Raw genomic sequence first — 27,281 nt, 5'->3', positions numbered from 1 at the left:
GTTGGCATGCTAGTGGGCATGGCCAGGGCCCAGCTAGTCCCAGGTCAGGGTTTGGCCTGCTGGTGGGTAGGCTGGGTCTGCAAGCTGTGTGACTGTGGTTTTCTTGTGTCTGATGTCTGCTCTCTCGTGGGTGAGGCTGGTCCAGATGCTGGTCCAGGGCTCCAGGGAGCCTGGAGGGCTCCCTGGAGGACAGGGCCATGTCCAGAGGTGGCTATGGGCTTATGGAGTCTTAAAGCAGCCTGTCTGCTGATGGGTGAGACTGTGTCCCCATCCAGTTAGTCTCTTTGCCTGAGGCATCCTAGCACTGACACCTGCAGGCTGTTGGGCCAGCATTGGGGTGGGTCCTGGGGCTACTATGCTAGAAGGAGGATTCCACAGTGGTGCTTGCCAGCAGCAGTGTCCATGTGGTAGAAGGAGCTCCCCAAAATGGCTGCTGCCAGTGTCTGTGTCCAGAGGGTGAGCTGCAGTTGCCTATTGTCTCTCTAAGAGATTCTTCAGGATCAGCAGATGGGACTAATCCAAGCTCCTGTCAATTTACTGCTTCTTCTCTGGGTCCTGCAGCATATGAGATTTTGTGTGCACTCTTTAAGAGTGAAGTCTCTATTTTCTCCAGCCCCCTGGGATTCCTGAAAGTAAGCCCAGCTGGCCTTCAAAGCCAAATGCTCTGGGGGTTCATCTTCCCAGTGCTGGTCCCCTAGGCTGAGGAGCCCAATGTGGGTCTCAGATCTCTCACTCTTCTGGGAAAAGCTCTGCAAATGTAATTATTCTCCAGTTTGTGGGTCGCCCACCAGGGCTTATGGGACTTGACTATATCACAAGTCCACCCCCCACTCATCTCTTTCTGGTTCCTTCTTTATGGCTTTATAGAAGTTCTTTTCTGGAAGGTTCTGGTCTTTTTCATCAATAGTTGTTCTGTAAATAGTTGTGATTTAGGTGTGCTTGTGAGAGAAGATGAGCTCAAGGTCTTCCTATTCCGCCATCTTGGTCGATCTCCCACAGTGTTTTTCTCAAAGCCTCACATAGAAACTTCAGTACAGTAATTCCTATGTGATGCAGCCCCAGATTCAAGTGTGTTAGGCTTAATTTTTGTTAGAGAAGCTTTGAGAGACAATTGCAGCCATCATTAGTTATACTGCAGCACTGTAGCACCAGGATCTGTAGTTTACACTGGGGGTAACTAAAGCCCTCACACAGAAATTTCATCCTGTTATCCCTGAGGACATTTCTTTGCCAAGAGCAAGTATGTTAGTCTTTGGTTAATGATCAAAGCAGAAAAGAGATCCTTGCAATAGGTTTCTTCAAGGTGACAGGTTTTCAACGTCAACCTCTGGAGGAAGCACTTTAGGTGTCTGGAGAGGGTGTGGAGAAAAGGGAACCGTGTTACACTGTTGATGGGAATGTAAGTTGGTGCAGCCACTATGGAAAACAGTATGGAGGTTCCTCAAAAAACTAAAAATAGAGTTGCCACATGATCCAGCAGTCCTACTCCTGGGCACATATCCAGACAAAACTATAATTCAGAAAGATACATGCACCCCAATGTTCATTGCAGCACTATTCACAATAGCCAAGACATGGAAGCAACCTAAATATCCATCGATGGATGAATGGATAAAGAAGATGCTGTGTGTGTATATATATGTATGTATGTATATATATATATATATATATGTATGTATGTATATATATATATATATATATATATATACATACAATGGAATATTACTCAGCCATAAAAAGGATGAAATAATGCCATTTGCAACAACATGGATGGACCTAGAGATTATCATACTAAGTGAAGTAAGGCAGACAGAGAAAGACAAATATCATATGATATCGCTTATGTAAGCGATATACTAAAAAAGTATACAAATGAACTTATTTACAAAATAGAAACAGACTCACAGACTTAGAAAACAATTTTATGGTTACCAAAGCAGAAAGGTGCAGGGTGGATAAATTAGGAGTTTGGGATTAACATATACACACTACTACATATAAAATAGGTAATCAATAAGGGCCTACTGTAGAGCACAGTGAACTCTACTCAATACTCTATAATAACCTATATGGGAAAAGGATCTGAAAAAGAATAGATATATGTATATGTATAACTAAATCACTTCACTGTGCACCTGAAACTAACACAACATTGTAAATCAACTATAATGTAAAAGAAAAATCTAAAAGTAAAAATATATATAAACATAAAAATACCTACCTTAAAAAAAGTATTAGGAGTATCAAGATCACATTGTACAAAAGAGAGCATGTGGGATGAGAGATATTGTTTGACGCTGTCTTCGTAAAATACAATCTGCTATACCCTGATTGCACTGTTTTTCCTTGGCTTGGTAATTTTCTCCAGCCCGTAAAAGGACAAAACTTTCTTTCTACCTCCCTCCCTTCCTTCCTTCCCTTTCTTTTTTCAGAAGTGAACCCTGTGTGTTTGGCAAGCTTCTGAATAAGTGAAACTTTAAAAAAGAAGGTTTGTTTCTGGTGATTACAGCCAAAATCTAGGTACTCAGAACGAGTAACTAAACAGTAGATTGTCTTTTCTGGGCTAGACAGGGTACTCCAAAACAGTTCTGTAACTCTAGTCTCTTCTCTGGCAGATAAAGAATCCTGTGAACAAGCTTCTGAAGTCAGTGAAGCACAAACTACAGATAGTGATGAGATAATAACACCTGTATCTCAGAAATGTCCTAAGGCAGTAAGTATACTGGGGTAATCATTATGTGTGAGCCAAAATTGTAAGTAATGACAATGTGCTTAATGGCTATGTGTGTGACATTCAAATCCAGTTTTATTTAATGAACCAGATGGGAAATTCAAGTTATTTAATTAAATTTATGTTGCAAGTGAATGGAAGTCTGTTCATACAGGCAGATGAAAGGATCATTTTCTTGATTTGGTATAAATAAGGACTGACTTCAACACTTCTCTCCCATTTGGATCCCTTCCCTGCCTCCTTCATTGTATATGGTGATTCACCCCAGCCTAAGTGATGCCCCTTTCTTTAAATCTACCTAAAGAGAGCAGGTTTACTTTGGAAGGTGGAGGCTGGAAGAATTCTTTGTGAGAGGACTCAAAGAGATCATTCAGTTTCTGAAGGTTTTTACTCAACCTTTAAAACCTGTAATTACAATTATTTATTAAACATTTCAACCTCAGATCTGTTTTGGAACTAATTGAGGATACACACACACACAAATCTATGAATAAATATCCACAGATATATTCACAATCATTGTTTTGGAATATTGTGGGGTTTTAAATGAGGTAGAAAACGATCACTTTTGAGCTGCTAGAATGCTCCCTGGTACATTTGTAGGCACTCAATAAATATTTGTTGAATGAGTGGCTGAATGAAAGATTAAAATCTAACTGAGGATTATGAGCTTAATTAGAAACAGTAAAGAAAAGCATAGGGTTTATTTTCTGAACTTTTATCTGTTATATCTTTTTTAGACTATGTAATTAATATCTTGAGAAATGTTTGTAAGACAGATCAGAGCCATAGAATTAGAGCTAAACAGTAACACCTTAGAGATCATAAAGGTGAAGAAAACGAAGTGATATGTCCAGCATTGTAGCAGTAGTTAGTGAAAGAACTGGAACTTGAGCTAAGGTTTCTAAACCATGCCCATCTCAGATCAACCCAAAAAGCAGTCAGCTGGGCAGCAAATTTTGGAGCTACAAGTCAGACAGATGACATTAAAAATATTACCCTAAATTAAAGCCTCTTAAATAAGGTCTCCTGTTAGAAAATTTTGTGTACCTAAAAATGTTGCTGGATAAACTAAATATGAAAACTGATCCCACTTAGCAAAAATTAGTGTTGTTATCAAATTAAACTTACAACACAGACACATATACTTGATAGCAGAAAAGCTTTATCAAACATCCAGACTCTTGTTCAACTTGTCCAAAAGAATTTGGGCAAGGAACACAGAACACAAAGGAGAAAACAAAACACAGGCTGAGGAGCAAAGAGAACAAAGAAGCAGGGGAATTTCCTGGCAGTCGGGTGGTTAGGACTTGGCACTTTCACTGCCATGGCCGGATTCAGTCCCTGGTCAGGGAACTAAGATGGCGCAAGCTGTGTGTCGCGGCCAAAATAAATAAATAAAAATTAAAAAAAAAAAAAGAAGCAGTTTATTGAGGCTGAAGTGAAAGTTACACACTTCAAGAAGAGTGCAGGCATCCTCACAACTGCGGAGCATACCACAAGGTTTTTTGATCCCCCTTTTATCTTATATTTAAGCCCTTTGAATGGGCGGGGGTCTTTTTGATTAGGGGTGGAATATTCATTGAGGGGACGGTTGAGGTGTGGCCTGGATTGCACCAGGTTGCATCAGCTCCCAGTCTTACGCCTTTGTCTCCTGGAGCCACCGTACATGTGCTCTAAGAACTGTTTTCCCTTAAATTTCCCTTACTAGTCAACCACACGGGAAGGTCATACAGGGTCATTGGCAATCTGTGCATTTTTATTGGGCATGCGCCATGGTTTTCATGGTCAGTGTTTCTTGTTCAGATGCTACAAAGTTTCTGTTTTAGATGCCATTTCTCCATGTGTCATGGTCTCATTAAGTGTAAAACAAGGAGGTGTATAGGCTGTCCTTGGGCCCAGCCCTGTCTTTCCTGCCTCATACTCAATCTTTTCTGTATTTCAAAATAGCTGGGCATGAAAGATGGAAGGAGTTGAAGGTCCAGAGGCAGTACATGAGCTCTGTCCCTTTTGTGCCTGGAGTTAGCCAGGGTACCGGAGGAGGCAAGAGAGTGTAGTGTTTAGGAGCATGGAAATGTGTTTCAGACAGAAGTGGTTTAGATCCAGTCTCTGCTATTAATATCTATGCCGCTTTGGGGAAGTTATTGAACCTCTGTTAGGCTCTGTTTCCTCATCTGTAAAGTGGTGATTTTTTTTTTCTTGAAGTATAGTTTATTTACAGTGCTTCAGGTGTACAGCAAAGTCATTCAGTTATATATATTCTTTTTTTCAGATTCTTTTCTATTAGAGGTTATTGCAAGATATTGAATATAGTTCCCTGTGCTATGCAGTAGGTCCTTATTGTTTATCTATTTTATATATAGTAGTTTGTATCTGCTAATCCCATACTCCTTAATTTATCCCTCCCCCCCTTTCCCCTTTGGTAACCCTAGGTTTGTTTTCTATGTCTGTGAGTCTATTTCTGTTTTGTAAATAAGTTCATATTTTAGATATGAAAAATATGATATCATATTTTAGATTCCATATATGTGATACCATATATTTGTATCTCTGTCTGACTTCACTTAGTATGATAATCTCTAGATTCATCCATATTGCTGCAAATGGCATTATTTCTTTTTTTTTATGGCTAATATTCCATTGTGCATATATACCACATCTTCTTTATCTATTCATCTGTCGATGGACATTTAGGTTGCTTCCATGTCTTGGCTATTGTAAATAGTGGTGCTAATGAACATTGGGGTTGTAAAGTGGTAATATTAAGTATGCCCATCTTATAGCCATGTGGCAAGATTTAAATAAGGTAATGTGTGGTAAAGGTTTAATACAGTACTTGAGAAAAATTAAGCACCAGATTATAGTGATGATGATGTTGATGGTGGCAGCAGCAGTCTGTCTTCTGTGAAATACGCTAGTTCTTTTTTTTTTTAAATATTTATTTATTTATTTATTTATGGCTGTGTTGCTTCGTTTCTGTGTGAGGGCTTTCTCTAGTTGCAGCAAGTGGGGGCCACTCTTCATCGCGGTGCGCGGGCCTCTCACTATCGCGGCCTCTCTTGCGGAGCACAGGCTCCAGACACGCAGGCTCAGTAATTGTGGCTCACGGGCCCAGCCGCTCTGCAGCATGTGGGATCTTCCCGGACCAGGGCTCGAACCCGTGTCCCCTGCATTGGCAGGCAGATTCTCAACCACTGCGCCACCAGGGAAGCCCTTTTTTGAAAGTTTATTTATTTTTGGCTGCGTTGGGTCTTCGTTGCTGTGCACAGGCTTTCGCTAGTGGCGAGTGGGGGCTACTCTTCGTTGTGGTGTGCAGGCTTCTCATTGCAGTGGCTTCTCTTGTTGCGGGGCATGGGCTCCAGGGCGCTTGGGCTTCAGTAGTTGTGGCACACAGACTCAGTAGTTGTGGCTCGCAGGTTCTAGAGCACAGGCTCAGTAGTTGTGGAGCACGGGCTTAGTTGCTCCACGGCATGTGGGATCTTCCTGGACCAGGGCTTGAACCCGTCTCCTGCATTGGCAGGTGGATTCTTAACCACTGTGCCACCAGGGAAGCCCATGAAATATACTAGTTCTTAAATGCAGGCTTCTATGATCTGGTAGTGGTCCCTACAAGGAAGGACTAGGCCCTAAGGGGAGAGGATTGAGGCAGAGGGGTGTCATTTCCCTTCTACCTGCCAGGTCAATTGATAAGGTTGAACAGTACAACTTAAGGAAGCCTTAACGAAATGTCTTTCTCTTGTACTGCTAAAAAAGCAAAGCAATCATAGTACATTTGGGTCTTTAACTCCCTGTCTTTTAGTCCAGAATTAGAACAGTTCCTGTATTATGGGATATGTATAGGACTGTTCTGCAGGAAGCTCTGTTAATTAGCACAAGGTTCCTAAAGGCCTTCTGTACTTATCTTCCAAGAATCCCCAGAAAATGATCTCAACCCAAACCATATGGTTTCCTCCAGGTGAAGTTCCATTCCTGGTCTCAGGAATCAGTCTCCCACTCTGAGTGGACCATATTACTTTTCCCTCCCCCTTCTTAAAAGCTCCTAATGAGAAGGGAGCAATCATTTCCATTGCTTTGTGGCCTCAGGTTACTGTCTTTTAGCCTTAGTGTATATCAGGGACCTCAAAGTTTATTCTTTTTTCTTATACTCTTAATTTCAGGGGTTGAAAATGTCTTGACCCCTTATGTATGCTAATTAGTTTTAGGAAATCTGCCCTCCCCCACCCCCAAATTATCTACCACACCTGAATAAGCCAAAGGGAGCTGTCTGTCTGGCACTAATGCTGCGTAACTAACTGCTGTTAGGGGCTCTGCTAGCAATGAATTAATATATATTTCAGTTGTTAGTATGGTTAATATTACTAATTATATATATGTGTGTGTGTGTGTATATATATATATATATATATATATATATATATATATATATATATAAATAAATAAATAAATATATTTGCTGTTCAGTCCCAATAAGATTATATAATGGAACCAGCTCATGTAAAGGATTCTGGATCAAAGAAAAATATTAGATTGAACCATATCTTTTTTTTTTTTTTTTTTTTTTGTGGTACGCAAGCCTCTCACTGTTGTGGCCTCTCCCATTGCGGAGCACAGGCTCCGGACACGCAGGCTCAGCGGTCATGGCTCACGGGCCCAGCCGCTCCACAGCATGGGGGAATCTTCCCAGACCGGGGCATGAACCCGTGTCACCTGCATTGGCAGGCGGATTCTCAACCACTGCGCCACCAGAGAAGCCCAGATTGAACCATATCTTAATCAATTCAGGCTTCTATAATGAAGTACCACAGACTGGGTGGCTTATAAACAACAGAAATTTACTTCTCTTGGTCCAGTTCTGGTGAGGGCCTCCTTCTAGGTTGCAGACTGCCAATTTCTCATTGTGTCCTCTGTCCTCGTGTGCCAGAAAGAGAGCAAGCCAGCTCTCTGGCCTCTTATAAGGGCACTAATCCCATTCACAAGGGCTCCACCCTCATGACCTAATTACCTCCCAAAGGCCCCACTTCCAAATACCATTACATTGGGATTAGGGTTGCAACATATAAATTTTGAAGGGTACACAAATATTCAGTCCATAACAAGCCATATGAAATTATCACTTTTATAGATTAAAAATGATGGACTGTTGTCAATTTCATATAGCTCAATCTAATAGGAATGAATAAAGCCTCCATGTGTACCTTGCTCAAATTTTAATTTTATTCATCCTCCTAATTCACCTTTGTTATCAGAGTAAACTTGATATGGATTTCTGATCATTTGTCCCAGGATTAGTTGCAAGTAAGGTAAGAATACATTTTTCTTTTATAAACTAGAATATTATAGATAGAGCTAAATCTCTATTGACCATTACCTATAATCTCTGCTGCCTCTCCCCCACCCACCACCCCAAAAAAACCATTGTTTTGAATTTTGAAGTACATCTTTTCAAATCATAAAAAGAACTTTAACATTCATATTGTTTTGTATTAGTCTTTTTTGCTTTAAATAAATGACATTAAACTGTATATGAACTATACATATTCTTTTTAAAAGCTTTTTATTTTGAAATAATTACACATTTGTAAACAGTTGCAAAAAATGTACAGAGAGGTACCATATACTCTTCACCCAGTTTCCCCCATTTTTCAAAACATTTTTGGTCTATATTCTAATGAAACATTCAACTTTCTTTTTGAAAAAAGTTTTTCTTTTTTAAAACATTGAGGTATAGTTGTGCAATATTATGTAAATTTCGGTTGTACAACAGTGATTCACAATTTTTAAAAGGTATACTCCATTTATAGCTCTTATAAAATATTGGCTGTATTCCCTGGGTTGTACAATATATCCTTGTAGCTTATTTATTTTATACATAGTAGTTTGCACCTCTTAATCCCCTACCCCTATCTTGCCCCTCCCTGCTTCCCTCTCCCTACTGGTAACCACTAGTTTGTTCTCTATATCTGTGGGTCTCTTCCTTTTTCGTATATTCACTAGTTTAACTTTTTAAAATTTTTTTATTTGAAGTATAGTTGATTTACAATGTTGTGTTAATTTCTGCTGTACAGCACAGTGACTCAGTTATACATACATATATATACATTCTTTTTAATATTCTTTTCCATTATGGTTTATCATAGGATACTGAAGATAGTTCTCTGTGGTATACAGTAGGACCTTGTTGTTTATCCATTCTACATATAATAGCTTACATCTGCTAACCCCAACCTCCCACTCCAGGCCTCCCACAACCATCTCCCCCTTGGCAACCACAAGTCTGTTCTCTATATCTGTGAATCTGTTTCTGTTTCATAAATAGGTTCATTTGTGACATATTTTAGATTCCACATATAAATGATATCATATGGTATTTGACTTTCTCTTTCTGACTTACTTCACTTCGTATGATAATCTCTAGTTGCATCCATGTTGCTGCAAATGGCATTATTTCATTCTTTTTAATGGCTGAGTAGTATTCCATTGTATATATGTACCACAACTTCTTTATCCATTCATCTGTTGATGGACATTTAGGTTGCTTCCATGTCTTGGCTATTGTGAATAGTGCTGCTATGAACATAAGGGTGCATGTATATTTTTGAATTAGAATTTTGTCTGGAAATATGCGCAGGAATAGGATTGCTGGATCATATGGTAATTCTATTTTTAGTTTTCTGAGGAACCTCCATACTGTTTTCCATAGTGGCTGTATGAACTTACATTCCCACCAACAGTGTAGAAGGGTTCCCTTTTCTCCACATCCTCTCCAGCATTTGTTATTTGTAGACTTTTTAATGATGGCCATTCTGACCTGTGTGAGGTGGTACCTCATTGTAATTTTGATTTGCATTTCTCTAATAATTAGAGGTGTTGACCATCTTTTCATGTGCCTATTGGCCATTTGTATTTCTTCTTTGGAGAAATGTCTATTTAGGTCTTCTGCCCATTTTTCGATTGGGTTTTTTTTGTTGTTGTTGTTGAGTTGTATGAGCTGTTTGTATATTTTGGAAATTAAGCCCTTGTTGGTCATATTGTTTGCAAATATATTCTCCCATTCTGTAGATTGTGTTTTTGCTTTGTTTATGGTTTCTTTTGCTGTGCACAGGCTTGTAAGTTTGATTAGGCCCCATTTGTTTATTTTTGTTTTTATTTCTATTGCCTTGGGAGACTGACCTAAGAAAACATTGGTACGATTTATGTCAGAAATATTTTGCCCATGATCTCTTCTAGGAGTTTTATGATGTCATGTATTATTTTAACTCTTTAAGCCATTTTGAGTTTATTTTTGTGTATGGTGAGAGGGTGTGTTCTAACTTCATTGATTTACATGCAGCTATCCAACTTTCCCAACACCACTTGCTGAAGAGACTTTTTCCTGTCTTATGTTCTTGCTGCCTTTGTTGAAGATTAATTAACTGTAGGTGTGTGAGTTTATTTCTGGGCTCTGTTCTGTTACACTGATCCATATGCCTGTTTTTGTGCCAGTACCACACTGTTTTGATTACTGTAGCTTTGTAGTATTGTCTGAAGTCTGGGAGGTTTATGCCTTCTGCTTTGTTCTTTTTCTTCAGGATTGCTTTGGCAAATCTGAGTCTTTTATGTTTCCCTATATATTTTAGGATTATTCTAGTTCTGTGAAAAATGTCATGGGTAATTTGATAGGGAATGCATTAAATCTGTAGATTGCTTTGGGTAGTATGGCTATTTTAACAATATTATTTTAATCCAAGAGCATGTGATATCTTTCCATTTCTTTGAATCATCTTCAACTTCCTTTATTAATGTTTTATAGTTCTCAGTGTATAAGTCTTTCACCTCCTCAGTAAGGTTTATTCCTAAGTATTTTATTTTTGCAGGTACTATTTTCAAAGGTATTGCTTTTTTACATTCTCTTTCTGATATTTCATTGTTAGTGTAAGGAAATGCAACTGGTTTCTGAACGTTAATCTTTTTTTTTTTGAATGTTAATCTTGTATCCTGCTGAATTTGTTTATCAGTTCTAGTAGTTTTAGTGTGGAGTGTTTAGGGTTTTCTATATATAGTATCATGTCATCTGCATATAATGACAGTTTTACCTCTTTCCTTCCAATTCGGATACCTTTTATTTCTTTTTCTTGTCTGATTGCTGTGGCTAGGACATCCAATACTATGGTGAATATAAGAGGTGAGAGTGGGTATCCTTGTGTTTTTCCAGATTTTAGTAGAAAGGCTTTCAGCTTTTCACCATTGAGTATTATATTGGCTGTGTGTTTGTCATAAATAGCTTTTATTATGTTGAGATATGTTCCCTCTATACCCACTTTGGTAAGAGTTTTTATCATGAATGAATGTTGAATTTTGTCAAATGCTTGTTCTAATGTATCTATTGATCGTTTGGCTTTTCTTTTTTTAATGTAGTATGTCACACTGATTGATTTGAGTATGTTGAACCATCCTTGTGAACTTGGGATGAATCCTATTTGGTCATGGTGTATGATCTTTTATGAGTATTTTGTTGAGAATTTTTGCATCTATATTCATCAAAGATATTGGCCTGTAATTTTCTTTTTTGGTGGTGTCTTTGTCTGGTTTTGGTATCAGGGTTATGGTGGCTTCATAGAATGTCTTTGGAATTCTTTCCCTCCTCTTCAATTTTTTGGAAGAGTTTGAGAAGGATCAGTATAAATTCTTCTTTGTATGTCTGGTAGAATTCACCTGTGAACCCATCTGGTCCTGGACTTTTGTTTGTAGGGAGTTTTTAAATTACAGAGTCTATTTCACTTCTAATGATCAGTCTGTTCAAATTATCTGTTTCTTCTTGATTCAGTTTTGGTGGGCTGTATATTTCTAAAAACTTATCCATTTCTTCTAGGTTGTTAAATTTGTTGGCATGTAATTGTTCATAGTATTCCCTTATGATTTTTTGTATTTCTGCAGTATCAGTTGTTATGTCTCCTTTTTTATTTCTTATTTTGTTTATTTGAGTTCTCTCTCTTTTCTTCTTGATGAGCCTGGCCAGAGGTTTGTCAATCTTGTTTACCCTTTCAAAGAACCAGCTCTTGGTTTTATTGATTTTTTTCTGTTTTTTAATCTCTATTTTATTTATTTCCTCTCCAATCTTTATTACTTCCATTCTTCTGCTAACTTTAGGTTTTATTTGTTCTTCTTTTTCTAATTCTTTTAGCTGGTAGGTTAGGTTGGTTATTTGAGATTTTTCTTATTTTTTGAGGAAGGCCTGTATCCTTATGAACTTCCCTCTAAGAACTGCTTTTGCTGTATCCCATAGATTTTGTATGGTTGTGTTTTCATTGTCATTTGTCTCAAGGTATTTTTTTAATTTCCTCTTTGGTTTCATCATTGACCCATTGATTGTTTTAGTAGCATGTTGCTTAATCTCCATGTAATCATTTTTTTCTCATTTCTTTTTCTGTGGTTGATTTCTAGTTTCATGTCATTGTGGTCTGAAGAGATGGCTTGAGATAATTTCTAAACTCTCAGATTTATTGAGGCTTGTTTTGTACCCTAGTATGTGGTCAAACCTAGGGCATGTTCCATGTGTACTTGAAAAGAAGGAGTATTCTGGGGCTTTCCTGTTGGCGCAGTGGTTAGGAATCTGCTTGCCAATGCAGGGGACACGGGTTCGAGCCCTGGCCTGGGAAGATCCCACATGCCACGGAGCAACTGGGCCCGTGCACCACAGCTACTGAGCTTGTGCTCTGGAGCCCACGAGCCACAACTACTGAAGCCCATGTGCCTAGAGCCCGTGCTCCACAACAAGAGAGGCCACTGCAATGAGAAGCCTGCGCACCACAGGGAAGAGTAGCCCCTGCTTGCCTCAATTGGAGAAAGCCTGCATGCAGCAATGCAGCCAAAAATAAATAAAATAAATAATTTTTTAAAAAAGAATGTGTATTCTGGTTTTTTGGGGGGGTGGTATGTAATGTCCTGAAAATATCAATTAAGTTTAACTGTTCTATTGTATTATTTAGAATTTCTGTGCCTTATTGATTTTCTGTCTAGAAGACCTGTCCATTGATGTGAGTGGGGTGTTAAAGTCTCCTACTATTATTGTATTCCTGTCAGTTTCTCCTTTCATGTCTGTTAGTATTTGTTTTATGTATTTGGTTGCTCTTATATTAGGTGCATATATATTGATGAGTATAAAAATCCTTTTTGTATTGATCCTTTTATCATTATACAATGTCCTTCTTTATCTTTCTTTATGGCCTTTGTTTTGAAGTCTATTTTGTCTGAGTATTGCGACCCCACTTTATTTTTATTTCCGTTTGTATGAGACATCTTTTTCCATCCCCTTACTTTCAATCTATGTGTGTCCTTTGCCCTAAAGTGGGTATCTTGTAGGCAACATACTGTAGGCTCTTGTTTTCTTTTATCCAGTGTGCCACTCTGTGTCTTTTGATTGAAGCTTTTAATCCATTGACATTTAAGGTAATTTTTAAAAATAAATTTATTTATTTATTTATTTTAATTTATTTTTGGCTGCGTTGGGTCTTCATTGCTGCATGCGGGCTTTCTCTACTTGCAGCAAGTGGGGCTACTCTTCATTGCGGTGCGTGGGCTTCTCATTGTGGTGGCTTCTCTTGTTGTGGAGCATGGGCTCTAGGCATGCAAGCTTCAGTAGTTGTGGCTCACAGGCTCTAGAGCGTAGGCTTAGTAGTTGTGGCGCACAGGCTTAGTTGCTCTGCAGCATGTGGGGTCTTCCTGGACCAGGGCTGAAACCCATGTTCCCTGCATTGGCAGGCAGATTCTTAACCACTGTGCCACCAGGGAAGTCCCTAAGGTAACTATTGATAGATATGTACTTATTGCCATTTAAACCTTATTTTCCTGTTGATTTTATACTTCTTTGTACCTTTCTTTCTGTTTTTCCTTTTGTGGTTTGATGGTTTTCTTTTGTATTATACTTACATTCTTTTTGGTTTTTGTGAATTGATTGTATGTTTTTGATCTGTGGTTACCCTGTTTTTCAAGTATGTTAACCCCATCCTATTTCTACTTGCCTTAGACTAGTAGTCATATAGGCTCAAACACATTCTAGGAACTGAAAAAAAATCTACATTTTCTTATTTTACTCCCCACATTTTATGATTTTCATGTCCTCTTTTACATCTTCATGTTCATACTTTTGCTGTTCACTGTGTGTATCATCACTTTCACAGAAAATTTTTCATTTTTAAAAAATCTGTGTACTGGCTTATTTAAGTGATTTACTTTCCAATTGTTATTTTCTCTTTCCTTTAGATTCTTTCTTCTTTTCTATTTAGGGAAGACCTTTCAATATTTCCTTTAGAATAGATTTAGTATTGCTGTATTCTTTTAGTTTTTGTTTGTCTGAGAAATTCTTTATCTCTCCTATTCTGAATGATAATCTTGGTAGGTAGAGTATCCTAGGTTACAGATTTTTCCCCTTCAGAACTTTGAATGTATCTTGCCCCTCCCTTCTGGCCTGCAGCATTTCTATAGAGAAATCAACTGATAGTCTTATGGGGGTTCTCTTGTAATTAACTGTTTGTTTTCTCTTGCTGCCTTTAGAATCCTCTTAACTTTTGCCATTTTTATTGTAATATGTCATGGGACTTCCCTGGTGGTGCAGTGGTTAAGAATCTGCCTGCCAATGCAGGGGACATGGATTCGATCCCTGGTCCAGGAAGATCCCACATGCCGTGAAGCAACTAAGCCTGTGCACCACAACTACTGAGCCTGCGCACCACAACTACTAAAGCCTGCCTCAACTACTAAAGCCCACATGCCTAGAGCCCGTGCTCTGCAACAAGGGAAGCCACCACAATGAGAAGCCTCTGCACCACAACAAAGAGTAGCCCCCACTCACTGCAGCTAGAGGAGGCCTGTGCACAGCAACAAAGACCCAACGCAGGAAAAAAAAAATGTCTTAGTGTAGGTCTGTTTAGATTTATCTTGTTTGGGACCCTCCATGCTTCCTGTACCTGGATATCTGTTTCCTTGTTTAGGTTTGGGAAGTTTTCAGCCGTAATTTCTTCAAATACATTTTCGATCCACTTTTCTCTTTCTTCCCCTTCTGGAATTCCTATCATGCGTAGGTTGGCATGCTTTATATTATCCCATAAGTCTCTTACATTGCTTTCATTTTTTTCATTTGGCTTTCTGTCTGCAGTCCTGATTGAGTGATTTCCATTATTCTATCTTCCAAGTCACTTATTTGTTCTTCTGCATTATTCATTCTGCTATTATTGCCTTTAGCTCAGCTTACATCTCAGTCAATGAGTTTTCTGATTTTTCTTGGTTCCTCTTTATAGTTTCTAGTTCCTTCTTATAGTACTCTGCATTTCTGTCAATAGCCTTTCTTAATTCCTTCAGTAACCTTTTTTGGGGGGAGGGGGCTGTGTTGAGTCTTCGTTTCTGTGCGAGGGCTTTCTCTGGTTGTGGCATGTGGGGGCCACTCTTCATTGCAGCACGCGGGCCTCTCACTATCGTGGCCTTGTTGTGGAGCACAGGCTCCAGACGCACACGCTCAATAGTTGTGGCTCACGGGCCTAGTTGCTCCACAGCATGTGGGATCTTCCCAGACCAGGGCTCAAACCCGTGTCCCCTGCATTGGCAGGCAGGTTCTCAACCACTGCACCACCAGGGAAGCCCAGTACCCCTTTTTGAAACCAGTGTCTATTAGATCAAAGAGGTCTGTTTCATTATTTGTTCTTTCAGGGGAACTTTCTTGGTCTTTAAACTGGAAGTGGTTCCTCTGCTTCTTCATTTTACTTATATTTCTCTTGCTCTGTGAGTTTAGGAGAAACAATTTTATCTACTGTGGTCTTGGAGGGCTATTTTTATGTGGAAGCGTCCCTGTGTAGCTGTGTGGGTTTAATATTTTTTGGTGCAAGGACTGTTTTAATATGGATATCTGTCACCTCTTCCCTCAGCATGTGCAGGCCATTATCCCCTTGATGGGGGTGTGCAGATGTGGCAGTGCCCAGTCCTAGGGTTCTTGGTGGCAGTGGTGGCTTACGTGCATCCCTGGCGCATGTGATGGGTGCGGGAGCTGCTCATGACCACTCCTGGAGCTCGTGTAGATGGTGTCCTACCGCCTGAGAGCACATGCAGGGAAAAGGCCTGCAATGGTGGGTCCCATCCCTCCCCTTGTGCACCCCCCAAACAATGACACCTGTCCTCCAAGGTGGCCTGGGCTTGCTCCACGAACACCCTCAGTTGCAGTCACACCAGACTCCAGCCCCTTCAGGCTGTTTTCACACAGCCAACCTGAGTCCTCTCTCTAGGTCTGATATCCAAAGCCTGAGCTTCAGCACCCAGCCCCAACCCACACCAGCAGATGCATATTTCAGGTTGGGGAGTGCAGGGTGGTGGCACTGACTGTGCAGGTCTCTTGCCATTCTGGCTGAAAACTGGTTGCTGCATTCTCCTCTGAGGCTTTGAAGCTCTGTCCCAGCTGATCTCCCTGCTGGTGAGGGGACTTCCCAGGGTGCGGGAACCTTTCCTTTTTCACAGCTCCCTCCTAAGAGGGAGGTCCCATCCCAATTCCTTTCTCACTTCCTTTTTTTCTTTTTTCTTTTGTCCTACCTGGTTACATGGAGATTTTCTTGCCCTTTCAAAAGTCTGAGGTCTTCTGCCAGCATTCAGTAGACATATTGTGAGAATTATTAATACATGTAGATGTATTTTTAATATATTTGTGGGAGGTGGTGAGCTTCACATCCTACTACTCCACCATCTTGATTGCTCCCCCGCTTTTTTTATATTTAACATATAAGTGCTATAATTCAATATTTGTCTTTGTCTGACTTATTTCACTAAGCATAATACTCTCCAATTCCATCCATGTTGTTGCAGATGAAAATTTTTCAATCTTTTTTATGGCTGAGTAGTATTCCATTGTGTATGTTTATATATATACACCACATCTTCTTTATCCATTCATCTGTTGATCAGCACTTACATTGCTTCCATATCTTCGCAACTGTAAATAATGCTGCTATGATGAACATTGGGGTGCATATATCTTTTCAAATTAAAGTTTTTGGTTTTTTCAGATATATACCCAGGAGTGAAATTCCTGGGTCATATGGTAGTTCTATTTTTAGTGTTTTGAGGACCCTCCATACTGTTTTCCACAGTGGCTAAGTTTATTCCTAGATATTTTATTTTATTTTATTTATTTTTATTTATTTTTTTTGCGGTACACGGGCCCCTTACTGTTGTGGCCTCTCCCATTGTGGAGCACAGGCTCCGGACGCGCAGGCTCAGCAGCCATGGCTCACAGGCCTAGCTGCTCCACAGCATGTGGGATCTTCCCAGACTGGGGCATGAACCCATGTTACCTGCATCAGCAAGCAGACTCTCAACCACTGCCACCAGGGAAGCCCAAAGATATTTTATTTTTTGACACGATCTTAAATGGGATTTTTTTTTACTTTCTCTTTCTGATATCTCATTGTTAGTGTAAAGTAATGCTACAGATTTCTGTATATTAATCTTGTATCCTGCTACCCTACTGAATTCATTTATTATTTCTAAAGATTTTATGTGGGGACTTTAGGATTCTCTATATAGAGTATTATGTCATCTGCAAATAGTGAGAGTTTTACCTTTTCCCTTCTAATTTGGATACTTTTTATTTCTTTTTCTTGTCTGATTGCTGTGGCTAGAACTTCTAATACTTTGTTGAATAGAAGTGGGGAGAGTAGACTTCCTTGTCTTGTTCCTGAATTTAGCAGGAAAGCTTTCAGCTTTTCACCATTGAATAGTATGTTGGCTATGCGTTTGTCGTAACTGGCTTTATCATGCTAAGATGTGCCCCCCATACCCACTTTGGTGATAGTTTTTATCATGAACAAATATTGAATTTTATCAAATGCTTTCTCTGCATCTATTGTGATAATCATGTATTTTTGTCTTTTTTTTTTTTTTTTTTTTGGTTAATGTGGTGTATCACATTGACTGATTTGAGCATGTTGAACCATCCTTGCTACCCTGGAATGAATCCAACTTAATTATGGTGTGTGATCCTTTATATGTATTGTTGGATTTGGTTTGCTAATGTTTTGTTGACGATTTTTGTATCTATATTCATCAAAGATATTAGCCTGTGATTTTCTTTTTTGTAGTGTCTTTGTCTGGTTTGGGTATCAGGGTGATGGTGGCTTCATAGAATGAATTTGGGGGTGTTCCCTCCTCTTCAGTTATTTAGAATAGTTTGAGAAGGATATGTGTAAGTTCTGCTTTTTATGTTTGGTAGAATTCTGCAGGGAAGCCATCCAGTCCTGGACTTCTGTTAGCAGGGAGTTTTTTTTTTAAATTACAGATTCTATTTCACTGTAGTGATTGGTCTGTTCAAATCATCTGTTTGTTCTTGACTCAGTTTTTTTGTTTGTTTGTTTTTGTTCTCTTTTTACAACAACAGTAAACATTTATTTTCACATAGTTTCTTAATGTCGGGAAACTGGGAATGGCTTTGCTGTGTGGTTCTGGCTCAGGGTGTCCTGGGAGGTTGCAGTCAAGTTGTCAATTGGAGCTGCAGTCATCTAGAAGCTTGACTGGGGCTGGAGGATCCCCTTCCAAGATGGTGCCCTCACATGGTGCTAGTTGTTGGTAAGAGGCCTCAGTTCATCACCTTTTGAGCCTCCCTCTCCATGGGCTACTTGAGTGTCCTCAGGACACAGCAGCTGTCTTCAGTCAGAGTGAAGGCGCCAAGAGTGAGCAAGGCAGCAGTCACAACGTCTTTGCCAATCCAGCTTTAGGAGTCACACTCTTTCCTTTCCACAGTATCCTGTTTTTAGCAAGGTCAGTCTTATTCAATGTAGGAGGGTCTGTAGGAGGTGAGGATCATTGGGGACCATCTTAGAGGTGACTACCACAAAACAGTAGGTTGCTATGACCAGGATCTTTACTCTGCCCCTAGGTTTGCTTCATTGATGGCTCCAGCATGAAATAAAAGTTTTGATTTTATGTGTTTTTTAAATTTTTATTTATTTATTTATTTTTATATATTTATTGGAGTATAATTGCTTTATAATGTTGTTTTAGTTTCTGCTGTACAACAAAATGAATCAGCTATATGTATACATATATTATCAGTCTGTATGTTTCTAGAAACTTGTCCATTTCTTCTAGGTTGTCCAATTTGTTGGCATACAACTGTTTATAGTAGTCTCTTAGAATATTTTGTATTTCTGTGCTATTAGTTGTTATGTCTCCACTCTCATTTCTTATTCTGTTTATTTGGTTCCTTTCTTCTTGGTGAGCCTGGCCATAGGTTTGTCAGTTTTGATTGTCTTTTCAAGAAACCAGCTCTTGGTTTATTTTATTTTATTTTTTATCTGTATTTTATTTCCTCTCTGATCTTTATTATTTCCTTCCTATTGCTGACTTCAGGTTGTGTTTCTTCTTCTTTTTCTAATTCATTTAGGTGGTACATTAGGTTGTTTATTTGCAATTTTTCTTGTTTATTGTGGAAGGCCTGTACTACTACGAACTTTCCTCTTAGAACTGCTCTTGCTTCATCCCATAGATTTTTGTAAGATTGTGTTTGTGTAACGTTGTTGTTTGTCTTGAGGTATTTTCTGATTTCTTCTTTGATTTCATTGTTAACCCATTGGTTTTTTAGTAGCATGTTGTTTAGTCTCCTTGTGTTCATTCTTTTCCCGTTTTTCCTTCTGTGGTTGATTTCTAGTTTCATACCCTTGTGGTCAGAAAATATGCTTGAAATAATTTTTTTCCTCTTAAATTTGCTGAGGCTTGTTTTGTGACCTAATATGTGGTCTATCCTAGATAATGTTCCATGCACGCTTGAAAAGAATGTATATTCTAACTTTTTTGGCTGTAGTGGACTGTACATTATCAGTTAAGTCCAACTGGTCTATTGTGTCACTTAGGACCTCTGTCGCCTTATTGACTTTCTGTCTGGATGATCTGTCTCTTGATACCAATGGGGTGTTAAAGTCTCCTACTATTATTGTATTCCAGTACATGTCTCCCTTTATGTCTGTTAGTATTTGTTTTATATATTTAGGTGCCCTTATATTGGGCACATAAATGTTAATAAGTGTCATATACTCTTCTTGTATTGATACCTTTATTATTATATAATGTCCTTCTATGTCTTTCTTTATGGACTTTGTTTTTTAAATTAATTAATTAATTAATTTATGGCTGCATTGGGTCCTTGCTGCTGTGCACAGGCTTCTCATTGTGGTGGCTTCTCTTGTTGCGGAGCATGGGCTCTAGGTGCGCGGGCTTCAGTAGTTGCAGCATGTGGACTCAGTAGTTGTGGCTTGTGGGCTCTAGAGAGTAGGCTCAGTAGTTGTGGTGCACAGGCTTAACTGCTCCGTAGCACGTGGGATCTTCCTGGACCAGGGCTTGAACCTGTGTCCCCTGCATTGGCAGGCAGATTCTTAACCACTGAGCCACGAGGGAAGTCCTGGACTTTGTTTTAAAGTTTGTTTTGGGGGCTTCCCTGGTGGCGCAGTGGTTGAGAGTCCGCCTGCCGATGCAGGGGACATGGGTTCGTGCCCCGGTCCGGGAAGATCCCACATGCCGCGGAGCGGCTGGGCCCGTGAGCCATGGCCGCTGATCCTGCGCGTCCGGAGCCTGTGCCCCGCAACAGGAGAGGCCACAACAGTGAGAGGCCCGCGTACCGCAAAAAAAAAAAAAAAAAAAGTTTGTTTTGTTTTAAAGTTTGTTTTGTCTGATATGAATATCGCTACCTCAACTGTCTTGTTTCTATTTGCGTGCAATCTTTATTCCATCCTCTCACTTTCAGTCTGTGTGTGTCTTTCATCCTGATGTGCATTTCTTCTAAGCAGCATATTGTAGGTTCTTGGTTTTTTGTTTTGTTTTGTTGTTGTTGTTTTTTAACATCTTTATTGGAGTATAATTGCTTTACAATGGTGTGTTAGTTTCTGCTTTACAACAAAGTGAATCAGTTATACATATACATATGTTCCCATATCTCTTCCCTCTTTGCATCTCCCTCCCTCCCACCCTCCCTATACCACCCCTCTAGGTGGTCACAAATCACCTAGCTGATCTCCCTGTGCCACACGGCTGCTTCCCACTAGCTATCCACCCTACGTTTGGTAGTGTATATATGTCCATGCCACTCTCTCACTTTGTCACAGCTTACCCTTCCCCCTCCCCATATCCTCAAGTCCATGCTCTAGTAGGTCTGTGTTTTATTCCCATCCTACCCCTAGTCTCTTCATGACATTTTTTCTTTCTTAGATTCCATATATATGTGTTAGCATACGGTGTTTGTTTTTCTCCTTCTGACTTACTTCACTCTGTATGACAGACTCCAGGTCCATCCACCTTACTACAAATAACTCAGTTTCATTTCTTTTTATGGCTGAGTAATATTCCATTATATATATGTGCCACATCTTCTTTATCTTGTTTTGTTTTTAATCCATCCTGCCACTCTATGATTGGTGGATTTAGTCCTTTGTCATTTAATGTAATTATTGATAGGTATTTACTCATTGCTATTTTAAACTTTGTTTTCCATTTGATTTTGTTTCTCTTTGTTCATTTCTTCTTTTTGTTTTTCCTTTTGTGGTTTGATTGTTTTCTTTTGTAATACTCTTGAGTTCCTTTCTTTTTTTTTTAATCCATTGTATGTTTTTGATTTGTGGTTGTCCTGTTTTTCAGTATCTTGACCCATAACTATACTTGCTTTAAACTACAAGATAGTCATACAAGTTCAAACACATTCTTTTTTTTTTTTTTTTTTTTTTTTTGCGGTACGCGGGCCTCTCACTGCTGTGGGCTCTCCCGTTGCCGAGCACAGGCTCCGGACGCGCAGGCTCAGCGGCCACGGCTCACGGGCCCAGCCGCTCCGCGGCATGTGGGATCTTCCCGGACCGGGGCACGAACCCGTGTCCCCTGCATCATCAGGCGGACTCTCAACCACTGCGCCACCAGGGAAGCCCCAAACACATTCTTAAAGATCTACATTTTTATACTCCCCTCCCCTACATGTTGTGATTTTGATGTCCTGTTTACATCAATGTTTATCAATTTTGTTTATCTTTTCAAGGAACCAGCTCTTAGTGGCAAGTATTTTTCAATCAGTAATGTTTTCGGATTCCATCCATGTCGATATATTTAGTTTCTTCTAGTTCATTCTGCTAACTGCTTATTAGTATTCCATTAAAATAATATGACCTTTTATTTAGACCTCGGTCGGCAATGCTGATTGAGCTTTTATGCTATGTGCGTGATATTCATTAACTCACTAAATCCTCACAGTACACACGTGAGTTGTTTGCTCCTTCAACAAGTAATTATGGAGTTACCTGTCTTATTATTTGCCAGGCTCTGTGGATACAAAATGGTGAATGGTGACCAATAGCTTGGTCCCTTCCCTCTTGAATCTTTCTACTGAGTGCAAACAGATATAAATCACTGAACAAACAAATAGATACTTGCTGATTCTAAATACTACAAAGAAAACAAATAGGGTGATATAATAGTTAGTAACAGGAGGAGTTGAGGTAGGTAAGTTGGTAAGGAAAGACTTCTCTGAGGAGAGGACATTTCAACTGAAATCTGAAGAATGAGAAGGGAAGCCCTGGGGGATAGTTATCTCAGGCAGAGGAGAGGGCAAATGTAAAAGCCCTGGGGTAGCAGATAGTTCGGTTCATCTAAGGTACAGGAAAACAAGGGAACATTGTATATCAGTTAAATTTCAGTAAAGCTGGGGGAAGAGAGGAGATTCCACAGTAAAATTTCATAGCCAGACTTTTCAAATGAGCCTTGAGAAGAGCAAACGTTTGATGACCATACATAGCTTTTGCAGAATTTGTCCTCTGATATGTGTACAGACTGACTACACCAGGACCTTGTCACTTTTGTTTCTGTACAACCAAGTATCTACAATAACAGAGGGAAAAGGGGGGAAAATACTGCCACAGTATAACACCCTTGTTCATGTGTATCTTTGTGTTCTTGGCAAATGTCTTTGTGGGATAGATTCCTAGAAGTGGAATGTTGATTTTAAAAGGAATGTACTCTTGAAATTTTGACGGATACCACTACATTATCATCCCCCAAATTATACTAATTTATACTCTCTCCCTGTAGTGACCTTTTTCTGTCATAGTGTTATGAACACTTCTCTCCCAACATCCTCAATTTAATGGAATGAGAGTGACTGTGAGGGAAAGAGTCAAAAGTAATTTTTAAAAATTTAGATCTAGGTGACATGGAGAGGTAACAAAACAAATTAATGGTATGCTAGATGCTGTGACTAAAGGGGTTAGCAAAACAGACTTGTGGTACTAGAATTCATGGAGCTTACAGTCTGTGAAGTGCTGTCCAACAGAATTATAATGTGAGCCACCAATGTAATTTAAAACTTTCTAGTGTCCACATTAAAAGTGTAAAATGAAGCAAGTAAAATTAATTTCAATAGTGTATTTTATTTAACCTAATATATCCAAGGTATTATCATTTCAACATGAAATCAATATACAAAAATTGAGGTATCTTATATTTTTTTTAATGCAAAGTCTTCAAAATCCTGTGTGAATTTTACACTGACAGCACATCCCAATTCAGACTAGCCACATATCAAGTGCTCAATAGCCACATGTGGCTAATGGCTATCATGTCATATAGCCTAACTGTGGTGCAATGTTTTCCAACTGTGAGTTGGCATCCCTTAGAAGGGAATGAACTGAGATAGAATTGAATACAAAATAATAGTCTGTATTACATATAATAAGGTTAAGCATTGTTTCAGGGTACATTTATATAAGTGATTTTTTAAAAATATATACATATACAGATACACATATGCTGAATCTTACAGTTTGAAAGTCACTAGTCTGGTAGTTGTTCTTTTTTTTTTTTTCTTTTAACTATAAATGTTCATCCCCATACAGCATAGAAGTTTGTTTGTTTTGTTTTGATAAGGAGGAACTGGGCATCATTCAGGCACTTAAATGACTACAAGCACCTTTCTCTTATTTTCCCAGACCTCAGGGTTTTGCAAAGTGTGTTCCATGGAAAATTAAACCCAGCCATGGTCCAGAGGGTGAAAAAGGATTGTGTAGTCAAATATGTTTGGAAAAAACTACCTCTGTATCATCCTCTATAAGTGCTCTAAGGTGTATTAGCATATTAAAGTCTTTAAGTCCAGTTAAGGAAAGCTGATAGCTTTGTTAATCTTGATTTTCCAAAATTTATTTTCTCACAGAACCATTCATTTGTAAAACACCTTCCTCAGACACACTGTGAGAAATTCTGCTTAACTTTTATTGAGACTACCGCATAGGGTTTGCAACTTAAAGATAATTGCAACAGCAATGTAAGAGAACTTTCTAGGGTGATGGAAATGTCTTCTTAAATAGGGTGTTGATTACACACTTGTATACATTTGTCTCAACTGCATACCCAAGGTTTTCCATTTTACTGTATGCAGATTATACCTACGTATTTAAAAGTTAAACACTGCCAGGAGCCACCCAGACAATGTGCTATGATTGGCTTTTACACTTTTTTTTTTTTTTTTTTTTTTTTTGTGGTACGCGGGCCTCACTGTTGTGGCCTCTCCCATTGTGGAGCACAGGCTCCGGACGCACAGGCTTAGCGGCCATGGCTCACCGGCCCAGCCGCTCTGCGGCATGTGGGATCTTCCCGGACCAGGGCACGGACCCGTGTCCCCCTGCATCAGCAGGCGGATTCTCAACCACAGCGCCACCAGGGAAACCCTACACTTTTTTTTTTAAATGACAATCGCTGTAAGAAATATGTTTCTACATTGTGCTCAGTATAATCATATCTAAGCAGAAATTTCAAGAAACAAGAATTACCTTTATCATTTGCCAAGCATTGTCATATTTTCTCTCCTATTCCATTCCATTCCATCCTATCCTATTTTATTATTTCATTAAAAAAAAAAAAAAAGAATTCCCTAAGCAGTCCAGTGGTTAGGACTCCGCACTTTCACTGCTGAGGGCCCAGGTTCATTTGCCGGTTGGAGAACTAAGATTCCACAAGCTGCAAAGCACGGCCAATAAATAAATAAATAAATAAACTAGTGAATCCCACTAAGCTGACCCATAAATGTCAAGATTCACATTTTGGAAAACACCGTTTAGAGTCAGTGGTTTTCATGATAAGTGTTGGAGAGTTGCGTGGGGACTGAGAGGGAAACATCAAGTGTCTTAATTTTTAAGAAGCACCCAGATTATTTTGATGCAGATTTGTTGAGAAATATTGCCCACTGAACTTCCTAGGAGAAGGCACAGGAGCTCTGCTTGCTTCCTAAGAGAAGAAAAGATGGGTGGTGGGGGGCAGATTTGGAGAAGTGAGGACATTGGCCTGGCGACCTGGAGGAGTGAAGGAAGCAGCCCTGAGGGCACTCACAGATGAAAGGGAGAACTGTGGCTATAGGGCCACCCTGGACTGACTCCTTACTAGTGTCACGACACTGACTTGCTGTTACACTGTAGAAGGTGGGGGGACTTAATGTTGACCTCAGTTTATTTCTTGAAACTATCATGATGTCAGCCCTCCTCCTGGTATCCCTAATGTGAAAGTGGACACAGGGATGTCAAAGGAGGGGATCGCAGCCGTAGCAGCAACTCTGAAGCAGAGCTCAAAGAACTGGAGTTGCCATGAGAGGACAGGGTGGTCTAATGGCCTGCTCCATGTCATGTACTTGGTGGGGGGTCGGTTGGGACACAGGGAGCACTGGGCAGCTCTTTGTTTTAGTGGCTAAAACAACTACTCAGTTGACAGGTCTCTTAGGGACCTAACTGCAGGAAAAAGATGGATTGATTTTCATGGAGAAAGTTTAAGAAAACGATCTGTTCAGAAAGTTTCTTGATTCTTTCTGTATGTGGCGATGGCTGAGAAAGGCTGATCTGGAGAATTGATTCACTGGACTGGGAGATAGAGGAACTGGATTCTCTTTACAAATCACCCATGGTTAGTGGTGGCAGTTCAGTCAGGTGGTCTCTTGGTGCCAGTTTAAGGTACCTATAAATTGATTCTCAAGGAGTAATATGTTAGGTGGAATATGCCTGTGATTTATCCCTAGAGAGTAATATGTTAATTTGGTGGAGTATAAACTGGCATCTCTAACCTATAGGAAATGAATATTTTCTTTGTCAGGATTCAGAGAAGATGTGCATTGAAATCATCTCCCTGGCATTCCACCCAGAGGCTGGAGTGATGTGTGATGAGAATGTAAAACAGGTGTACGTGGAATACAAGTTCTACGATCTTCCCTTGTCGGAGACGGAGACTCCAGTGTCCCTGAGGAAACCAAGAGCAGGAGAAGAGATCCACTTCCACTTTAGCAAGGGTGAGGCATCCCTGGTGAACAGCCAGGAGAGGAGGCTGACAGTCATTTAGTCTGAGGGGTCTGAACTACTCTGGACTTCTGTTGGGGTGGACACTACTGTTTTATTTCTTTTATGTATCAAAGTAATATATGCATATGGTTTTAAAATACCAAATAGGTTTAAAAAGATTTTTGATTAAAATAAAGTAGTCCTTTGCTCTACTCTTTCTCTGCATAACACTCCACCTCACCCCTCCCTGACCAACCCCCTCAGTCTACCACACCACTTTTCACTTTTTCTGCTATCTCTTCTGTTATTTAACCCCATGTTTCTGAGAAATGATTCTATTGCAGTTTCCTGATTCACTAATTCATTTCCTGATTCAGACATTATCTGTTGACTTCCTATCTTGGCAAATAAAACTTATCTCTCTTGTATCACACCCGTGCTCCCATATAGTTGGATCATAATTTAAATTTAATTTTTAATCATAATTGTTTCCATTATTATGGATATGTAAACAGTCTTGCAGGGCCAAGTTGTACACCATGATTATAATCTCTTTCTTTTTTATATTTTGTTTGTCTCAATTTTTCATTTGCTTTACTTTCATTATACCTGTTGGGATTCTTTCTACATCCTCCAGAAGCCTTTTAAATTTTCAAATAATCAAACCTGTCAAATTTATCTTTTTTTTTTTTTCCTGAAGATCTCTCTTTTTCTTCTTGTTCCTCTTCAGCACACGGTTCAGCTATTACCCCACTGCTGCCATTTGGAGAGTTTAATTTAATTCTATTTTATACTGGATTTTTTATCTCCTGGGTCATGTGTCACCTTCCGGTTTATTATATCTTAATAGATCATATTTTCTAGTAGCTTTTAAACAAAGAATACACTGGAAGTAAATATTTTGAGATAGTCATGCATGAAAATTCTGCACATATATTTGATTGATAATTAGACCATGTATAAAAATCTATGTTGAAAACATTTTTCATTCAGAATGTCAAAGCACTTGGTCTATGGTCTTCTAGCTCCAGGCCTGGAGTCTAATGCTTGTATGAAGACTACCCTCTACCTCCCCAGAGGACTTTAACATTTTTAAATTCATTTTTAGTGTTCTTAAATTTCAGAATAATGTGCATATATTTTCTTTAATTGTTCCGGCCATTCAATGGGCTCTTTATTTATTTATTTGTGGTACACGGGCCTCTCACTGTTGTGGCCTCTCCTGTTGCGGAGCACAGGCTCCGGACGCGCAGGCTCAGCAG

The 27,281-nt window shown here is 39.4% G+C and overlaps 1 protein-coding gene across 10 annotated transcripts in view; it reads left to right on the top strand.

Moving 5' to 3' along the window:
* The window catches only part of RPGRIP1 (RPGR interacting protein 1), a 105,171-nt gene that overhangs the window by 72,408 nt on the left and 5,482 nt on the right, over positions 1–27,281 (top strand). For all 10 annotated transcript variants that reach the window (XM_067028823.1, XM_067028827.1, XM_067028822.1 and 7 more), the window contains 2 exons: positions 2,616–2,713; positions 25,838–26,030. In XM_067028823.1, coding sequence (XP_066884924.1) covers positions 2,616–2,713; positions 25,838–26,030 — 291 coding nt within the window. The remainder of the gene's footprint in view (positions 1–2,615; positions 2,714–25,837; positions 26,031–27,281) is intronic.

This window comes from Kogia breviceps, chromosome 3, assembly GCF_026419965.1.
Source record: "Kogia breviceps isolate mKogBre1 chromosome 3, mKogBre1 haplotype 1, whole genome shotgun sequence".
NCBI classification, from domain to species: domain Eukaryota; kingdom Metazoa; phylum Chordata; class Mammalia; order Artiodactyla; family Physeteridae; genus Kogia; species Kogia breviceps.
This window is presented reverse-complemented; position numbering and strand designations above follow the sequence as displayed.